We start from the raw sequence: 21,922 nt of genomic DNA on the forward strand, positions 1-21,922 counted from the left end.
CTGTTATTTCTTATTTTGAGTTTTCTTCCTGTTGGTTGTCAAGGTTTAACAGTCTGTCTGTGGGATGTCGACGGTTTGTCTGCTGCACAAAGGAAGCAAACAATTCAAGGATTTCGTGTGTTCTCTCTCTCCCTCTCTCTCTCTCTCTCTGGTTTGTTGGGTTGGTTCTTTATCCAGATTAGCAGCAGCAGCCTGTTGTTTTGGAACCAGCAGGCTGGCTTGTTATCAGAGGGCAACATCACACACACACACACACACACACACACACACACACACACACACACACACACACACACACACACACACACACACACACACACACACACACACACACACACACACACACACACACACACACACCGGCCGCACAATAACGCAGAGGGGAGAGGACCACACGCTGTCTGCCAGAGGTATACACACAATGGAGGTATGGACAGTGTGTGCAGGCTTCAATTCACACCCTAGGATAGTTGTGTGTGTGTGTGTGTGTGTGTGTGTGTGTGTGTGTGTGTGTGTGTGTGTGTGTGTGTGTGTGTGTGTGTGTGTGTGTGTGTGTGTGTGTGTGTGTGTGTGTGTGTGTGTGTGTGTGTGCGCGCGCACACACACACACACACATTGTGATACTGCCAGGGAAACACAATGGAAGTGGGGATGAAAACAGCGAGCAGGCTTCAAATCACACCACAGGACAGTCTCTCACTCCCTCTGTCTCTCTCTCTCACACACACACACACACACACACACACACACACACACACACACACACACCACACACACACACACACACACACACACACACACACACACACACACACACACACACACACACACACACACACACGTTTGCATTAATATATTTGTGAGGACACCAGCGCTATATGATTCGATTTTATGATTGCCATTTGTATACACGGTATGTCTTGCGATATTTAACCCTATAACCCTAAAGCCAAAAACAGCCGATCTACAAGTTCACATGCATCGCCCTGTGACACATTGTGAGCTTGTAGATCGGCTGTTTTCGGTGTAGGACAACGGCATGCCAATTAGTATAAATCAAGTATAACTCTAACCCCAAAGTCTAAACCCCCCAAATCTTTTTTTTTTTACAATAAAACAACCTTTTCTCTTGTGAGGACCAGGAACATGGTCCTCACAACGTCCATTTGTCAAATATACTATACTTGTGGGGACATTTGGCCCTCACAAGTATAGCAATACGAGCACACACACACACACACACACACACACACACACACACACACACACACACACACACACACACACACACACACACACACACACACACACACACACACACACACAGGCGCTAACATAATATTTGGTAGTACAGTACAGCGGATGCTCTCTGCTTACATAACACTGCTGGGTGTCTCGTTCCCAGGCAGCCTTTTCTCATCTCCGAGGAGAAAAGCCTGGTTATACGACCTAATGCTGAGAGACACGAGCATGTCCTTTTCGACCAATCACAGCACGCGTGTCATGCACGGAGAACGTAAACGGGATCAGTAAACGCAACTTCCTCGGGCGGGACCTTCAGCCACATTCCACTATACTTCCGTTCAGACACTCAACAGGCTATGGGTCTTGCCCAAGCCCCCAGAACCGAGAGGGAGCAGTGAAGCGCAAGTGGACATGGTGGCCGTTCATAGGTACTGCAGCTTATTATGGCTGGGGCCAGACACATGAACGAGCGGAAACGGTTTCGACCAATGGGCTTGACTCACGAGCTTGTGCACGAGCTTGCGCATGGAGGTGTGCACGGAGATGACACTGATGTGCATGCTAGACGACGCGCAGAGTGACGCAAAACGCGTCACATAGGCCCCAAATAGGCCCCGCCCGTCAAATTTCACAACCCGGAAGAAGGGGTGAAAAGGGAGTATGTGCTGGGTGTTACCTCGTTACCTCTCTGGCCAGGTCCCTGCCTATTTCAAACAGGCAATCGTTCAGCCGCTTTTAAAAAAGCCAAGCCTGGATGCTTCGTTACCAAGTAACTATCGGCCTATCTCGAAGTTACCTTTTATGTCCAAAATTTTAGAAAATGTTTTTGCCAACCAGCTTATAGCTATTTTAAATGAACACCATATTTTCGACAAATTCCAGTCAGGCTTTCGCCAACAACACTCCACGGAGACTGCACTTTTAAGAGTATCAAACGATTTACTGATGTCTGCCGACTCTGGTAAATGCTCCATTTTAGTACTATTGGACCTTAGTGTTGCGTTTGACACGGTAGATCACAATGTTTTGACTAACAGGCTCAGAAATTGGGTGGGAGTCTCAGGGAGTGCCCTGGAATGGTTCAAGTCCTACCTTTCTGGTAGATGTTTCTCTGTTGCATTAGGCCCTCATGTGTCGAAGTCTGTCCCCCTTTCCTGTGGGGTCCCCCAAGGCTCGGTACTTGGTCCAATTTCATTTTCACTGTATCTGCTCCCACTAGGACATATTATAAATTATTTTAAAGGCATCTCCTACCACCTTTACGCGGATGATATCCAGCTGTATTGCTCGTTTAACCCTGACTGCCCTGATAATTTTAATTCTAATATTACTATTTTAAACGAGTGTCTGTCTGCCATTAAGGCCTGGTTAGCAAACAACTTTCTGCAGTTAAATGAGGCCAAAACCGAGGTGCTCATTGTGGCCTCTGACGGCGTTACATCCAAGGTGGCTGATTGTTTAGGGTCCCTCAAAAACAATGTGAGCCCCAACCTCAGGAATCTTGGGGTCATTTTTGATCAGGCCATGCTCCTCGACACACACATTAAATCAGTGACCCGTACCTGTTTTTTCCACCTCAGGAATATTGCGAAGCTTAGGTCGATTGTTTCGCATTCTGACCTTGAAATGATCATACATGCCTTCGTTTCCTCTCGCCTTGAGTACTGCAATTCGGTTCTCACCTGCCTCAATAAAACATCCATAGACCGCCTGCAATTCATTCAAAACCCTGCTGCAAGACTGTTAACGAGATCAAGCAGAAGGTGTCACATTACTCCAGTTTTGGCATCTTTGCACTGGCTTCCAATACATTTTAGAGTTCAGTTTAAGGTCCTGGTGCTCACTTTTAGAGCTCTGCACAGCCAGGCACCTGAATATTTAACTGACTTACTTGAACCATATGTGCCTAGCAGGACCCTGAGGTCAGCGGACCAGGGTCTATTGGTCATTCCTCGTACCAGGTTAATCACCAAAGGTGACAGAGCCTTTCAGTCTGTAGCACCTAGACTCTGGAATGCCCTTCCTTGTGGCCTGAGAGCTGCAGCGTCTGTGGATATTTTTAAGAATCAGCTAAAACACTACTGTTTCAACATGCTTTTGGGTAATGTCATTGAGCTTCTCCTCTAGGGGTACGATACGATATTTGGCTCACAACTTCGATACGATTTCGATACGATACGATACGCACTTTTTTATTATGAAAAATATATGGGGGAGAAAAAAAGCCAAATGCAAACAAATAATTCTGTTTTTGCATTATTCAGACATGCGAACTTGTAGCTTTTCAGCTACAATAGCCGTTTTGAATCCAAATAGGGCAATAGTGTGACATCTGACCCGAAAAAACAACATGTTGTCACCCTTTTCACCCCGGGGCTGTTTTTGCATGCCTGATTATTATTATTGTAAAAAAAAAAAAAAAAAAATTCAAAACGTTTTTTTTTCTTCTAAACGATACATATCGTCACGAAAACGTATCGCGATATATCGCGGGTCGATATATCGGCACACCCCTATTCTCCTCCAATGGTGATATATGTCTGCTGTATTGTTTTTCTCTGAGATGCATTGTGTTTTTGTTTCTGTTTCTAATCATTGAATGTTTTTTGCTGTTTTTATTTCTGCTGTATGTAAAGCACTTTGTGAGTCCTCTCTGTGAAAAGTGCTATACAAATAAAATTTACTTACTTACTTACTTACTCTCTATTATTTTTAACTCGTCCAGCAGGGGTGGATGCATGTAATGCCCAGAGGAAGTACTCAGATTTTTTGTTTGTTTGTTTGTTTTTACTTGAGTAGCAATACCACAATGTAAAACTCTGATACAAGTAAAAGTCCTCTATTAACAAAACTATTGGCGTCAAACTATACTTTAAAGTACGAAAGTACAGAAATTGTTGCAAATGTGTCCCCTGGGGCGACCTCAAGAACCTCTGTGGACCTCTGAGGGGGTCACCCCGGGACCCCCAGTTTGGGAACCACTGTCATTACGGGATGGGCACGTCCACTCTGCTGATTAGTGAGCCGCGGCGTGCTGCAATTGAGCATGCGCCGCACGTACCGAACAGACCTCCCGCCCCCCCCCCCCGATGATAACGTAGTCTACTTGGTTGCCGGGGGGGGCTGCGATTATCGCAGTTAACCTGGGAATAGGTTTAATTAAAGTGGAAATCAGGGGGAAAGCTCAGCACCAGGCATCTTCTATCGATTAATCAATTTTAATAGTAAACCCAACCCTCAATAGAATGCATGTCCATAATGAAACCCCACATGCAGTGGTGGAAAGTAACTAAGTAACTAAGCTCACTCAAGTTCTGTACTTGAACACAATTTTGCATTACCTGAGTGCTTCCATTTTTCAATATTTATTTTCGACTTTATACCTCTACTCCATTAGATCTGCAAATATTGCACCTTTTACTCCACAACAATTACTTAAAAACTTTAGTTACAAGTTACTTTGTAGATTAAGATTACCATTACAAAACATACATGAACATCACGCATAATAGCCGATCTACTGCTCACAAGCTATTTTCACTATTTAATGTTTTTTTTCTAATAGTAATAAAAAAGGAACGGTTTTGGACATGCATGGTTTCAACCCGACCGCAATAATATAGGAAATATATACAGTGGGCCCCCTCGTCCGTGCGCCACGGCTCGCAAAGACGTAGAGGTAACGTCGCTTTGAGCGTTTGATTCCCGTTCCGGTCGGGGAACGTAGTAAACAGAAGCGGTGCTAAATTAGCCTTGAGAGGGAGACACTCCATGCTGGTATGACTGCTAATGACTGAGGCTGAGGATACGGGGAAAGATGCTCCGAGCTGTTAAAATATCTCCATGCTGTCGGGTGGAAACCTTGTATGTCCAAAACTGTTTCTGTTCAGAAAATGGAGAGAGAGAAAAAAAAGAGCCTGTATTCCAATGGATCCGAGGTAGTTATTATTTAGTCACAAGCGACTTTTTATTGGTGAAATATATGCAAAATATCAGACACACTTTCACTATCACAACAGAAACCATGGAGATTGTTTTACATGCACTGATGTCAGACACAACAGAAGGCCCCGAAGGCACCGTCAAATGCACATACAGGTATATGGGGTCAAATGCATATACGTAGGTGTGAGGGCCGCGTAGTGAACTCTACTGTTTCAAGAACATAGCAGAATTGCAAGCTCACAACGTGGCGCGATGTGATGTATTGTGAGCTTGTATATCTGCTTTTTGCGCGACACTATAGGTGTAGCACAACAAAGCCATTAAGGACATTAATTCATGAGGGGGGAAAAAAATCTAAAAAAGTTGGATTATGGAGATAGATAGACCGACAGTGACAGTATATTCTCCCTCGCAGTGTTTAGTTTTGTTAGTTTTATTTAAAGATATTTTTGGGGCTTTTCTGCCTTTATTGGATGGTACTGTTTAGAATGACAGGAAACGGAGAGACTGAGAGAGAGAGAGAGAGAGAGGGAGTGACACGCAAACAAAGGTCATTGGGCTTGGGAATCGAACCTGCGACTCAAAGTCAGGCTGCACTAGAGCCCATAGTGGTATGCACCGTAACCACTAGGCCATCGGCGAACCCACAGTATTTAGTTTATCAGGCTGCGAACAGCCATTGATCTGCACACCAGCGTCTTTCAAGGACTTTGACACGACACACAAGTTTTATTATTTTCTTCCTCCCTCCAGGTAAAGATGATCGTTGCACACGAGACGGACGGTACTTTGCAAAGCAGCTGGTTTTATTGACGCTGATGACACATGTTGTTGAGGAGGTTGTTGTTTTTAACGAGATGTTGACGTGCGTCTGTCTGTCTACATGTAGCTAGCGTACTGTTGAGGAGAGAGCGATAGAGCGAGAGAGAGAGGAGAAGGAGAAGTAGGCTGATTGGGTCTCCGGCATGCAGCCACAATAAGCTCCTTGGCGAGGAGGATACACACACACACACACACACACACACACACACACACAGCGCTGAAATATGCATGAGTCATTTCCCAGGGGCAGATGGGTGGGTGGGTGGGGGAGCGGGGGGGGGGGGGGTAGTACCACAGAGACGAGAGAGAGAGAGAGGGGAAGAGAAGCTGTTTATTTATTAAATTACATAAAACGTCTTTAAGGGATTAAAACGGCCTAATGTTTGCCTTTTGTTTCCTCGCGCCGCCGCTATTATAGCACTGCAACGCGGGAAGGTGGAGAGGTCCCCATAGAACGATAGTCTGTGTGTGTGTGTGTGTGTGTGTGTGTGTGTGTGTGTGTGTGTGTGTGTGTGTGTGTGTGTGTGTAGGCCCCCACACAACGATAGTTGTCCTTCATAAAGAGAGGCACTAATCCTATTTACATCTATTGTCAGGGAGCCTCGGGGCCAATACGCACTGATGTGAGGTGACTAAGTATGTTTATTCAAGTACTGTACTCGTGTACACTTTTGAGGTATTTTACCTAACTTGAGTATTTATTTTTTATGCTTAATGCTTAGATTATCATTACAAAACATATGTTTTTTGTTGTGCCTGACATCAGTGCATGTTGAACATCTCCATGGTTTCTGTTGTGCCTGACATCAGTGCATGTTGAAAATCTCCATGGTTTCTGTTGTGTCTGACATCAGTGCATGTTGAAAATCTCCATGGTTTCTGTTGTGTCTGACATCAGTGCATGTTGAAAATCTCCATGGTTTCTGTTGTGTCTGACATCAGTGCATGTTGAAAATCTCCATAGTTTCTGTTGTGTCTGACATCAGTGCATGTTGAAAATCTCCATGGTTTCTGTTGTGCCTGACATCAGTGCATGTTCAAAATCTTTATGGTTTCTGTTGTGTCTGACATCAGTGCATGTTTATCTATATGCATTTGACTCCATGCATGTGAATTTGACTCCATATAATGTGCATTTGACTCTATACAGTATGTGCATTTGACATTTCACGGATTTCACGGCATCTAGGGTTGACCACGTTAGATAAACCATAGTTACTCAAGAGGTTAGACCGAGCGACTTCATGCACTCCATATTCGGACATAATGGTCAACCCGGAACTCCATATAATATGGTCATGGTTAACGTGGAGCTCCTTATATGGATCCTTATATGATTTTTTTGAGTCTGATGCCATGGCGACATGGTTTGTTTGGGTCTGATGTCACAGTCAGCATGACACATGCCATATTTGAGTGTAGCTGCAGTTGGAACTCTATGCTTATGTCTGACGTCATAGTGAACTCTATATGGTTATGTCTGATGTCATAGTGCACTCTATATATGGTTATGTCTGACGTCATAGTGAACTCTATATATGGTTATGTCTGATGTCATAGTGAACTCTATATATGGTTAGGTCTGATGTCATAGTACACTCTATATATGGTTAGGTCTGATGTCATAGTACACTCTATATATGGTTATGTCTGATGTCATAGTGAACTCTATATATGGTTATGGCTGCGGGCTGCCCATCCACTGCCCACCCATACAGGCAATTGTAGGGTTATTATTAAAAAAATCAAACCCAGTGTGAAGTGAGGGGTGCTATTTATGAGTTATTAATTTCATCATGCATCTCGGTAGCCAATCACAGCACGTCCTGCGAAGTGACGTGCTTACATTTTTTACATTATAATTAATTTCATCATGCGTCTCGCTAGCCAATCACAGCGCGTCTGCGAAGTTTGAAGTTAATTTCATCATGTGTCTCGCTAGCCAATCACAGCACCTCCTGCAAAGCTTAGCCTATGGGCGTGTTTTCCACAGCATGGCGTCACAGCGAAAGACACATTTTCGTGACGGAAAGAAAAACTTTCACCACGGATGGGTCCTAAACCCTCTTATAGGAGCGGTTACACCGCTCAAAAATACATTCTTTTATAAATTACTTTGGCTATTCAAAAATGGCAGATCCATAAGCTCACAATGTGGTGCGATGCGCCGGGTTGTGAGCTTGTAGATCTGCCATTATTTCGGGAAAAGTTAAAAGTAGTTTGATGCCAATATTTGTTGTACTTTTACTCAGGTAACATTTTGAATACAGGCCTTTTACTCGTATTGTGGTAATGCTACTTAAGTACGAAATCTGTGTACTTCTGCCACCACTGCAGTACCCCTCTCTCTCGCTCTCTCTCTCTCTACAGGGAGGCAGGCCCGCTCGGCCGGGAGCCTAAAGCATTGTTCACTTTGAAGCTTTCCCCCTCTTGCCGTATACATTATTTCATGCCTCTGTCGGGTCCTTGTGATATCGTTGCTGTCAGGCAGAAACCTCTTTTCTCCATATTTTTACTTTTTTGGGTAAACGAACGCCCTACTTTATCACACTACAGCTTCACACAAAAGCCAGCGATCCACAAGCTGGAACCTTTGCCGTTTCTTAACTCATTAAGACCGGGAAAGCAACCACTTTAACCATTATTTTATACTTTGGCTATTTAAAAATAGCAGATACAAGCTCATAGCGCGGCACTCGTTGCTGCTCTACGAGCTTGTAGATCTGCTATTTTTGAAAAATCATGAACATTTGGGCAAATCTTTGAATGTATATATTTTTTAAGCGAACATTCTTTGCTTTGCTACTCAAATATTTGCTTCTGGGTGGTCCCTGAAACAATTTTTTTTTTTGATGGGGGTCTGCGGCCAAATACATATCATTTTGGGGTTCCTTGACATGAAAAAGTTTTAGAACCACTGATATATATAGTTTTAGAACCACTGATATATATATATACGGTATATGTATTGTTCCAGGAACCCCACAGAAGCAAAGACAAGCTCATAGTGCGGCACTCGGTGCCGCGCTATGAGCTTGTAGATCTGCTATCTTTCAATAGCCAAATAAACCTTAAAATGACATGCGTTCCCGGTCTTAAAGGGTTCATTTGAATCCTGAAAAGTAACAGTTTTAGACATATGAGGTTTCCACCCGACAAGAGACGATATATGCTGCTATATAACTCCAGGAAATAAATAAATAAATAACCACAGCCAGCACAGTTTACATAGACGCTTTTTCTGTACCCAACAGAGTTTGTGGAGAGAAGAGAAATTTCTATGGATGTGTGGAGTGCTACTCCCACATTCGTCCCAGCTCTCTTTTTTTTAACTGGTTAATCCATCTTTGGGCAACAATGGCGTCCTGTCCTTCAACCACTTCCATGTATTCAATCATAACATTATGAACAAAAATACTGTTTTCCTTCCTCTGACCCGAAGATACCCGAGTACTTTCTTGCAGTATCTGGCAACTCTTCTGTGCCACCTTCTGTGCCTGTCTTAGCAGTAGTAATATATGGGCGAGGTGCTTTATATAATTCCTGCCGCTATAGAGAGACAAGATAAGAGGGAAGAAATGGGAAAGAGGTGGGAGCCAGTCAGAAAGACAACCATCTCAGAGGTGTTGAGCACAGCTGGAGCGGGGATGAGAAGAATGGGTGACAGGGACAGGGAGGTGGGAGGTGTGATGTCTGAGATCGCCCCCTCTCAGAGATAGAGACACTGAGATACATCTAGGAATTTCTGACTCAGGGGAAATGCACCCCCTGACGGATGGAATGCCTACAATAATAATGTATGGATTTTTGAAATAATGGATCTTTGAAACTATGTATTTTAGAAATTATGTATTTTTGAAATTATGGATTTTTGAAATTGTGGATTTTTGAAATTATGGATTTTTGAAATTTAGAAATGATGGAATCTATGGAATGTGACTCACTGCTGCCATATTTCCCCTGCGGCAAGAATGATATAAAGCACCTCGCCCATATACTACTACTCATTTTTCCTTCTTCAACTTCCACCATTTGATATTTTTTCTCTACCTCCACTGTGTGATTAAATGTAACTCAAATGTATCGTTGTATTTGATACATTGTTTTCAACGTTATTGTAGTTTTACCCAGATACCCACGCCGTCTTTCTCCTTGCACAATTCAAAGGAACACGACGGAAATAAGCTCTCCAGCTTTGTGTTTATCCTTTTGACTATTGTGTGCTTTTGTAATCAATTGTACATGCAATTTGTCAATAAAGAACTCAATCAATCAATCAATCAATCAATCAATCAATCATACAGAGCACCATCCGGTGCTGCCTTGCTACACTTTCCCCCTGCCATCACCTTGCGGTGTCGGGCCTCTAACAGCCTTGGCCCTCCTATATCCTATGTAGGAGGGCCTACAACACTGGATATAGTCACTCTGTGTTCCTCCCTCTCCTTGAAATACTGTTCACCACAGCCATTTCAATCCTTTTTTGCTAAATCCACCACCATATGTCCTTGTTCGTTTCTCTCCTCAACACCATACCTACCCATCACTTCCTCATCCTCTTTGTTCCCTTTCCCCTACATGTCTATTGAGCCCCCCCGCCTGGTGGGTATCTTCTCTACCACTTCATCCAACTCACTCCAGAACTCTTCTTTGTCTTCCGTTGCACACCCAACCTGCGGTATGCACTGACCACATGTATCCTCACCTCTTATATGTCCAGCTTCTTGTTCATCACTGTCTGACCTTCTCCTCACGCTGTTAGTATAGACAAATCCACAGAGCGCTGCGGTGTCAGACTCCTGCTGCGGTGTGCATTCTGACACCGCTGTGTGGATTTGTCTATACTCTTCCTTTAGGATTAAACCAACCCCATTTCCCTGCCATCTGGTCTCTTGGACACACATTTTATCTACATCATAGCAAAAGAACAAGATATTAGTTAATTTGATTGAGTGAATAGTTTTGAAAGTACAGCTTATAGAATTAGTAGAGGCCCTAGGAGGGGTCCACGCGTACCCTCTTATTTTTTTTTTCTAGTTTAGATTTTTGGCATCCATAGGACCTCTAATATAGGGATTTTGATGATCCCAAGAAAAAAAGTGGTCCAAAGTGTGTTTTTTTCAATGTTTTATTACCCCTATGAGACCTGCAGGATTGCTGGCTGAAATGCCAGCGAGACTGTCTTTCGGAGACTGTGGCACGCTCAAATTTAGACGTAGCCCAAAGATAGCGATACCATTTGATTCTAGGTTTCCAATGGGACCAACCTGGGAAGGGGGCTAAATACCTAAGGATTCAAAGTTAGACAACATTTTGTCGAGGGAAAAACGGCCATCACTGTTTTCCAAATGGTCCCCTGAGCTGTCACCTTGATATAAGTGAATTGAAATGGGTTACATGTATACCTACAAGCCTCCCCTGTACATAAATGCCACATGTATGCCAATCTCATGCAGTTTTGGGCAAGAATCATGCAGTTTATTGCATGCAGTACAAATATGTAATTTCCGCCTATTGTAAAAAGGAGACCACTTTACTGTATCTATAGCTGTATGAGACCACTGTACTGTATCTATAGCTGTATGAGACCACTGTACTGTATCTATAGCTGTATGAGACCACTCTACTGTATCTATAGCTGTATGAGACCACTGTACTGTATCTATAGCTGTATGAGACCACTGTACTGTATCTATAGCTGTATGAGACCACTGTACTGCATCTATAGCTGTATGAGACCACTGTACTGTATCTATAGCTGTATGAGACCACTGTACTGTATCTATAGCTGTATGAGACCACTGCACTGTATCTATAGCTGTATGAGACCACTGTACTGTATCTATAGCTGCATGCATGAGACCACTGTACTGCATCTCTTTCTATATGAGACCACTGCATCTATAGCTGCATGAGATCATGTACTGCATCTATAGATCACTGTACTGAATCTATAAACCACTGTACTGCATCTATATACCACTGTACTGTATATATAGACCACTGTACTGTATCTATAGCTATATGAGACCACTGTACTACATCTATAGACTACCTACTGTATCTATAGAATGCTGTACTGTATCTATAGACCACTCTAGTGCATCTGTAGACCCCTGTCGTGGTATGTAGACCATTGTAGTGCATTTGTAGCCCACTCTATTGCATCTGTAGACCACTCCAGTGCCTCTCTAGCCCACTCTAGTGCACCTGTAGACCACTCTATTGCATCTGTAGACCACTCTAGTGCCTCTCGAGCCCACTCTAGTGCATCTGTAGACCACTGGCGTGATCTGTAGACCACTGCAGTGCATCTGTAGACCACTCTACTGCACCTGTAGACCACTCTAGTGCACCTGTAGACTACTCTAGTCCATCTGTAGACCACTCTATTGTACCTGTAGACCACTCTATTGCACCTGTAGACCACTCTAGTGCATCTGTAGACCACTCTAGTGCACCTGTAGACCACTCTATTGCACCTGTAGACCACTCTAGTGCACCTGTAGACCACTCTATTGCACCTGTAGACCACTCTAGTGCACCTGTAGCCCACTCTAGCCCACTCTAGTGCATCTGTAGACCACTCTAGTGCCTCTCTAGCCCACTCTAGTGCCTCTCTAGCCCACTCTAGTGTACCTGTAGACCACTCTATTGCATCTGTAGACCACTCTAGTGCCTCTCTAGCCCACTCTAGTGCCTCTCTAGCCCACTCTAGTGCATCTCTAGCCCACTCTAGTGCCTCTCTAGCCCACTCTAGTGCATCTGCAGACCACTCTAGTGCCTCTCTAGCCCACTCTAGTGCCTCTCTAGCCCACTCTAGTGCACCTGTAGACCACTCTATTGCATCTGTAGACCACTCTAGTGCACCTGTAGACCACTCTATTGCACCTGTAGACCACTCTAGTGCATCTGTAGACCACTCTAGTGCACCTGTAGACCACTCTATTGCACCTGTAGACCACTCTAGTGCACCTGTAGCCCACTCTAGCCCACTCTAGTGCATCTGTAGACCACTCTAGTGCCTCTCTAGCCCACTCTAGTGTACCTGTAGACCACTCTATTGCATCTGTAGACCACTCTAGTGCCTCTCTAGCCCACTCTAGTGCCTCTCTAGCCCACTCTAGTGCCTCTCTAGCCCACTCTAGTGCCTCTCTAGCTCACTCTAGTGCATCTGTAGACCACTCTAGTGCCTCTCTAGCCCACTCTAGTGCCTCTCTAGCCCACTCTAGTGCACCTGTAGACCACTCTATTGCATCTGTAGACCACTCTAGTGCCTCCCTAGCCCACTCTAGTGCCTCTCTAGCCCACTCTAGTGCCTCTCTAGCCCACTCTAGTCCCTCTCTAGCCCACTCTAGTGCACCTGTAGACCACTCTATTGCACCTGTAGACCACTCTAGTGCATCTGTAGCCCACTCTAGTGCATCTGTAGACCACTGGCGTGATCTGTATACCACTGTAGTGCATCTGTAGACCACTCTAGTGCACCTGTAGACTCCTCTAGTGCTTCTATAGACACATCTGTAGACCACTGTAGTGCATCTGTGGACCCCCCCGCCCCCCCCCATTGAGTTGTGTTGAGTTGAGATGCAGTATAGTGGTCTATAGAGATACAGTACAGTGGTCAATGTATGTGGTCTATAGATGGAGTAAAGTAATCTATATATGCAGTACAGCGGTTTAGATTCAGTATAGTGGGATATAGATGCAGACAGTGGTCTCATGCAGCTATAGATACAGTACAGTGGTCTCATGCAGCTATAGATACAGTACAGTGGTCTCATGCAGCTATAGATACAGTGGTCTCATGCATGCAGCTATAGATACAGTACAGTGGTCTCATTCAGCTATAGATACAGTACAGTGGTCTCATACAGCTATAGATACAATAAAGTGGTCTCATACAGCTATAGATGCAGTACAGTGGTCTCATACAGCTATAGATGCAGTACAGTGGTCTCATACAGCTATAGATACAGTACAGTGGTCTCATACAGCTATAGATACAGTACAGTGGTCTCATACAGCTATAGATACAGTAAAGTGGTCTCCCTTTTACAATAGGCGGCAATTACATATTTGTACTGCATGCAATAAACTGCATGATTCTTGCCCAAAACTGCATGAGATTGGCGTAAATGTGGCATTTATGTACAGGGGAGGCTTGTAGGTATACATGTAACCCATTTCAATTCACTTATATCGAGGTGACAGCTCAGGGGACCATTTGGAAAACAGTGATGGACGTTTTTCCCTCGACAAAATGTTGTCTAACTTTGAATCCTTAGGTATTTAGCCCCCTTCCCGACAAGGTAGCATGACAAGGTTGATCCCATTGGAAACCTGAGGTTGTCTAGAATCAAATGGTATCGCTATCTTTGGGCAACGTCTAAATTTGAGCGTGCCACAGTCTCCGAAAGACAGTCTCGCTGGCGTTTCAGCCAGCAATCCTGCAGGTCTCATAGGGGTAATAAAACATTGAAAAAAACACACTTTGGACCACTTTTTTTCTTGGGATCATCAAAATCCCTATATTAGAGGTCCTATGGATGCCAAAAATCTAAACTAGAAAAATAAATAAGAGGGTACGCGTGGACCCCTCCTAGGGCCTCTACTAAATAGTCGTGTTAAAAACCGTAACCAGATAAATCACCACTTGACTTGCTCACATTCAGAGATAGTACTATATGCTCTCTTACAAATCGATCTATCCCATCATGCATGCCACAGTATCTACTACCCAGACATACAATATAGTCGGGGGAAAAACTGCCTTACTGACTGACAGTCTACTGGTCCATTTGGAACTGGTCCCCCAGACCCGACGTTTGAGAACCGACGAGATGCATATCCATACGGACCAGGGCATATTGCCTGTGTAGATACATATCCATATGGACCAGGGCATATTGCCAGTGTAGATACATATCCATATGGACCAGGGCATATTGCCAGTGTAGATACATATCCATATGGACCAGGGCATATTGCCAGTGTCTGCCATCTCTACGTGGTGTAAGTGTGACAGACAGCGCGCTGCGTGCTTTGACCTGATAAGTGAGCAGAGGTGTCTAATGCGACGCGGGGAGCCAGGCTCCCAGGTAAGAGGAGAGGAGATGTGTTTCACCTTCTCTCTCTCTCCATCTCTTTCTCCCTCTCCCTCTCTCTCTCTCTCTCTCTCTCTCTCTCCTTCCCTGAGGCCCTCTCACCTCATTCACCTGAAATATTAATGTGGGCCAATCCAAGGGGATAGAGAGAGAGGGAGAGAGAGAGGCGATGGAAAGAGGAGATGAGAGGCTGACAGCTTAATCATGGACCATAGACATGCCTCCCTCTCTCTCTCTCTCTCTCTCTCTCTCTCTCTCTCTCTCTCTCTCTCTCCCCCTCTCTGTCTCTCTCTCTTTCAATCCTCTCTTCTCCTTGTCTCTCAGCGCTGTGGGCGAGTGCCACCGTGACCTACATGATGTAATCACCTATACACTCCCAACAAGGTCCACAGCGGACAGAGAGAGACAGTGGGGCAGTATGATAAAGACAGAGAGAGAGAGAGAAAGAAAGAGAGAGAGAGAGAGAGCGAGAGAGAGAGCGGAGAGGGACAGAGAGACAGAGAGACAGAGAGACAGAGAGAGACAGAGAGAGACAGAGAGAGAGAAGACAAAAGAGGGACAGAGAAACAGACACAGAAAGAAGACAGACACAGAAAGAAGACAGACACAGAAAGAAGACAGACACAGCAGAGAAACGGACAGAGACAGGGGGGATAAGACAGGGAGAGATGGACAGCATGGAGCCCATCAGGGACCAAAGCTGTCAGAGGAGAATTAAAAGTCTAGTCGGCGTTTAGAACCCCTTGGGGGGGGGGGGGGGGGGAGAGAGACAGAGAGTAGATAGAAACAGAGAGAGAGAGAGAAGTGGGGGTCTCATCTGGGAGGGATGGATGGATGGGGGGGGGGGGCTCCACAGGGGACGTAGCCTTGTCAAGCAGAGGGGGGGAGGGGGGGGGGCAGAGATCTGTCAGACACACACAAGTGGCACTTTGGGCGCTTTGCGCTCCGACGCCTTCACAGCCAGCCAGACCATTTCAATCAGCGCATCACAGCCGACTGACAGCCTGGACCGGACCACCACCACCACCCACCACAGACACTGTGATCCCACCATGTCAAAGTTTGTTGGCAAGACTATCTATATGCAGTACATTTACTCAAGTGCTGTACTTAAAATGCTTTACATAGATTGTGCATTACATTCACCCATTCACACACACATTCATACACCGACGGCGGAGGAAACCATGTAAGGCACCAACCTGCTCATCGGGAGCAATTAGGGGTTCAGCGTCTTGCTAAAGGACACTAACTCTGGGGGAGCCCGGGATCGAACTGGGAACCTTGTGGTTGCCTTCCGGCCGCTCTACCGGCCACTCTACCCCTGAGCCACTGCCACCCCCCACTTAAGAGTTTTTGTACTTAATTACTTACAATGGACGTACAACGGACCATAATATGTTTTCATTGAATACTATATTAGTCTTCTGACTAATATAGTATTCGATGAAAACAAATTAAACAGCACATGGTACAGTTTTAGGCTAAAAGGATAACACAAAAAAGTCCTGGGGAATTGTTTCCATTGTGGTCCTATGTATTCAATTCATCAACATAGAATAAAACATTTTATACAATAACACACGTCATCAACAAATACAAACACTATATGTATACAAGAGAAACCAGTGTTACACGTCCTTTAATGGATGGTGTCAGGGCATTCCTTATTTTGGAATAACTTTAGAAAAACATGATGCTACATTTTGCATAATGAGCACTTATACTTTTGGTACTTTAAAGCGGCACTATGCAACTTTTCTTTAATGAATACAATATGCTGTTGTCCAATCTGTATGGTAGAGTATGTTAATACAATATAATTTATATAATCTGTATGGTAGAGTATGTTAATACAATATAATTTATATAATCTGTATGGTAGAGTATGTTAATACAATATAATTTATATAATCTGTATGGTAGAGTATGTTAATACAATATTACTTATATAATCTGTATGGTAGAGTATGTTAATACAATATAATTTATATAATCTGTATGGTAGAGTATGTTAATACAATATAATTTATATAATCTGTATGGTAGAGTATGTTAATACAATATAACTTATATAATCTGTATGGTAGAGTATGTTAATACAATATAATTTATATAATCTGTATGGTAGAGTATGTTAATACAATATAATTTATATAATCTGTATGGTAGAGTATGTTAATACAATATAATTTATATAATCTGTATGGTAGAGTATGTTAATACAATATTACTTATACAATCTGTATGGTAGAGTATGTTAATACAATATAACTTATATAATCTGTATGGTAGAGTATGTTAATACAATATAACTTATATAATCTGTATGGTAGAGTATGTTAATACAATATAATTTATACAATTGTGGTGGTTGTATTTTGTCTCCCTGCTCTTCTATCGAAACCATTAGATTGTAAGGTCATGTCTCGCCTAGACGCAGGATCTGACACAAATTTTGACCTGAAGGTCAAGATTAAATGTATCCCCTGAGCAAGCAGGCAGGCTCTATTCGCTCAATTGTAAAAATGTCAGCACTTGCGCTGTAAACCGGGTTCAAATCCGGGGTATTAGTGGAAAGTTACACAGTGCAAGTGCAAGTATATTTTGAGGTCAATACTTCTGTACTGACATAGCAAATTTGAGCACCTCTTACACCACTGTCTATATTTCACAACACCAGTACACCCATCCATCTCAATCTCTCTCTCTCCATGGTGCGTTTTTCTTTTTCTTTTCATACCAGACAAGAGAGCGCCGCGGGACGGCCCGCCACTCAGCGCCAGGCGGGACCAAATGGAATTAGCCCGTATAAGCATAGCCGTCTGGCACAAAACCCTGAAAACCACCGCCACTAAGGTGCATTTTCTGCCTCTGATTGCTGCATCACAGAGCGCCTGGGAGGCTGGACTGAGGTAGGCTATATACCATGTGGACGGAAAACAGAAGAGTGAAGGCCAAAACAAACACTAAATGTTTTTTTACTCTGCCAGGCTGTCTGAGAAATAGTTTTGTCTGAAAAATCATTTTTTTAAGGTGGGGCCTCGCAGCTAGTATAACGTCTCTGTTGGGTGGAAACCTCATATGTCTAAAAATGTTACTTTTCAGGATTCAACTTCAAAAATATAAAAAGTGGCAGATCTACAAGTTCCACGCTGATCAAGTAACTTAATGTATGAAAAAAGTGGAGTATGGAATACGGAGATAAGAGGTTTCTGCCCGACAGCAACGATAAGCTACTCGGTCCATCAGTCTGGCGAAACATTTGGCTAGCATTTAGTCACTTAAACCCTAAATGGTAAATGGACTGCATTTATGTATATAGCGCCTTTCTAACCCTTCAAAGCACTTTACATTTACCCGTTACACACATTCACACACCGACTGCAGAGGAAACCATGCAGGGCACCAACCTGCTCATCGGGAGCAGCTAGGGGTTCAGTGTCTTGCTCAAGGACACTTCAGAAATTAGCCACGGAGGAGCTGGGAATCGAACCTGGAACCTTCAGTTCCCAAGACGTCCACTCTACCTCCTGAGCCACTGTCGTGTCCCTATTCTGGGGCTAACATTTGGCAGCGGACCTACAAACGGCTCACATTGTGAGCCGTTTGTAAGTCTACTATTTTCACCGGCGATGGAAAGCAGGAGAGCGTCTAGTACAAAGCCCGTGGGAATACGGTCAACTAAGTAGGGTTTAAGGGGTCAGAGATGTTCCGATTCAATTCTTTCCCCCTTCCTGATAACGATAGTGATACCTGAACTCATGTATCGGTACCGATCTGATAACAGTGAATGCCATAGAACTTTTATTATCTAGTTTGACAGTCAGTCATAATAACTGAATAAGAAAATGAATATCATTGGAATAAATAATTCCTTTAATGAATTGTTAGACTGCTGTCATAATTTAGTAAACACATGCACCCTAATTACAGCTAGTTACAGTAACGTTATAAAATAGTAGTCCAACATCAACTTAAAAACAGAACATTCAAAATGAACAAGAACTGTTTAGTGTAAATGAGCTACCATCAAATGATAAAGATACCAGCACTTTAAACACAATCAGAGACATCCAATAGTGTATAGGTTAGGGATGAGCAAATTATGGATATTGTGATGAGGATATATATCATCCAGGATATGGGATATGACATATAACTCTTGTCTTTTCCTGGTTGTAATCAATTAAGCCTTCTCTTATACTTTAAAACGTGTTTAAGTTGGGTTTTTTTGCTTCAAGCTCACAGCACATCACAATGCAACGGGTTGTGAGCGTGTAGATTGGCTATTTTTCATAGATCGGCTTAAACATAAATATTATTATCTTCACAATGGCATATTATCATCATAATATCGGTACTGAGGCATTAGGTCAAGAACATGGTGATATCTGATTGTGTCCATCTCACCCAGCCCTGTAGTATCAGTACGGCAACAACGCCACTAGACTTGACATCTCCTCAATCATTCGCACTAGACACCATAACTACACACAAACCAAAAACCTCAAGTCTTGTCCAGTCTACATCTAAAGCAAAATACACAGTCTCATGGATAAAATATTAAGTACTAATCTACGATTTGTGAAACATGGCATGCTTCCATAGAATCCAGATAACTGAAATCAGTCGTGGGCGACTGAGAACTTTAATCACATGAGCCTGTGTGTGCTACAAGGTATTAGGAAGACCATGCAAGCTAAACGCTGCCCTTTCAATGAACCCAATCCCACCCAGTGGAGTCCAGTGGAATTCTTTCCAACGGGCCTTAACTGAGGAAAGAGTGGACATATAAATGGAGTGAGACAGAGGGAAACATCCTTAGAGACCTCACCTCATTACTAGTCCCTTATCTACTGGTGTCTCCTCCTCCTCGGGGAGAGAGGAGAGAGAGAAATGAGGAGAATGTTGACCACACCACTGTTAACCGTTCTGACCCGTTAGGATCAATAGCATCGACCTCAATGATTGCATTCACAATAGGACACACGTTCACAGGGAAGGGAGGGGGTCATCCTTCTGCTATTGATATCCCCCCCCTACATTTTTATATCTGGTGGATATGTTTTATCTCTGCTTCTGGTCCAACTGAATTAAATCAAAAACTTGCATTTCCTTTTGGGGAAATGTAGACCGTTATATATGTTTGATATGTACTTTTGATTATATCCCAATTTAACAATAATAAAAAAAATCACACCCAGTGTGAAGTGGGCGGTGTGGTCATCACAGTGGTCATCATAGTGATGGAAGCTCACTTCCAAAAGAAAATGATTTTTGGAAGTGCATAATCCTATTTATAGGTTATTAATGTCATCATGTGTCTCGCTAGACAATCACAGTGCTGAATAGAGTCAGCCAATAGAGTCAGCCAATCACAGTACAGCTAGGGGTCTACTAATGGGCCAATCACAGTGCAGGAAACTAATACTAATGAGGTGTCCCAACCCCACTTATAGGGGCGGCTACACCGCCCAAAAATAACCCTGGTATCGGGAATTCGTCAAAATCTGTCGAAGAAAAAGTGGTATATTTTTATAATAATAAAATAAAAATAGCAGATCTACACACACTCGCAACGCATCGACACCCCCCACAGTGTGAGCTTGTAGATTGGCTATTTTCACCACTTGTCATACAAAGAAGTGTATAGGGGCTTCCCTATACATTTTTTTTGACAATTTCATAAAAATGTCATGTCAAGAAAGATATTTTTAGAATGTTCTGCCAATTATTTGGGGGCCCACTTGCAATACCCTCGAGGCCCACAGGCTGAGATAGCATTAACGGACATAAACTGGGAGCGGAGTTCTCCTTCCTGCTTACTTACCCCGTTCACTGGGTAGGTCCTCCATCCCAGCTCTCCCAGCACAGACGTGGTGTCCAGGAGAACAACTAGAAATGGGATAGAGAGAAAAAAATACATAAATAAATACATAAATACAAGCCATTAGCAGGATGTCCGCACACACACGCACACACACACACACACACACACACACACAGAGTTTTGGAGCCGCAAAATTGAGACGGGTTCATTTAGGCATTTTTATTTGGGGGTGGGGGGGGGGGGTTACTGTATATTAATAGGAATGGTTTTGGCAGATGAATATGTATGAGTTATATGAAATGCTTTGTGCCATTTTTTTTCACGACTACAATTTGAGGCAACACACACTGATGGATTGCAGTCAGATTGCTGTCAACAGTCCATTTCCTTTTCCTCCTTCCATCCTCGGTCGCTCGGCAGCGGCGGGGCCGGGCGCTATTTTGTCGCCGTCGGGTGGAAACCTTGTATGTCCAAAACGGTAACTTTTCAGGAAATGGAGGAAAAAAAGGAACCTGTGTTCCAATGGATCCAATGTAGTTATTATTTAGTCACAAGCTCACAAGTAAATATTTTCCATTGGTTCAGTATTTACTATTTATTAAAAACCCACAGACACACTTTTTTTTTAAGTAAAAAAATAGCAGATCTACAAGCTCGCAACACAAGCTTTCAACGTGTCGCCTCACGGCATGTGAGGCGACACGTTGAAAGCTTGTAGATCGGCTATTTTTTCTACTTCTGTTTGACACTACAGCAAGACAAAGTAGGGCAGCGGTGTGAAACTTTGATGGAGAGGGCCACTATATTTCCACACTCACTCCAGAAGGCCACATTGCATATACTGTCTCTCTGTATTTTCACTTTTTTTGCCATTCTGTCACACAAAAGTAGCAAAAATAGCAGATCTACAACTGCGACGCGTTTTGAGCTTGTAAATCAGCTATTTTGATATTTTTGAAATCCTGAATCC

The 21,922-nt window shown here is 43.4% G+C and overlaps 1 protein-coding gene across 1 annotated transcript in view; it reads right to left on the bottom strand.

The window, feature by feature from the left end:
* LOC308073402 (ephrin type-A receptor 6-like) overlaps positions 1-21,336 on the bottom strand; it is a gene marked incomplete at both ends in the record, with an annotated part of 339,472 nt that extends 318,136 nt beyond the window's left edge. The window contains 2 exons of the mRNA XM_080412276.1: positions 20,953-21,017; positions 21,330-21,336. Of these exons, the coding sequence (XP_080268402.1) occupies positions 20,953-21,017; positions 21,330-21,336 (72 nt within the window). The remainder of the gene's footprint in view (positions 1-20,952; positions 21,018-21,329) is intronic.
* Positions 21,337-21,922: the final 586 nt, after the last annotated feature.

Source organism: Gymnoscopelus braueri, assembly GCF_963280865.1.
Source record: "Gymnoscopelus braueri genome assembly, chromosome: 18".
In the NCBI taxonomy this organism is placed as follows: Eukaryota; Metazoa; Chordata; class Actinopteri; order Myctophiformes; family Myctophidae; genus Gymnoscopelus; species Gymnoscopelus braueri.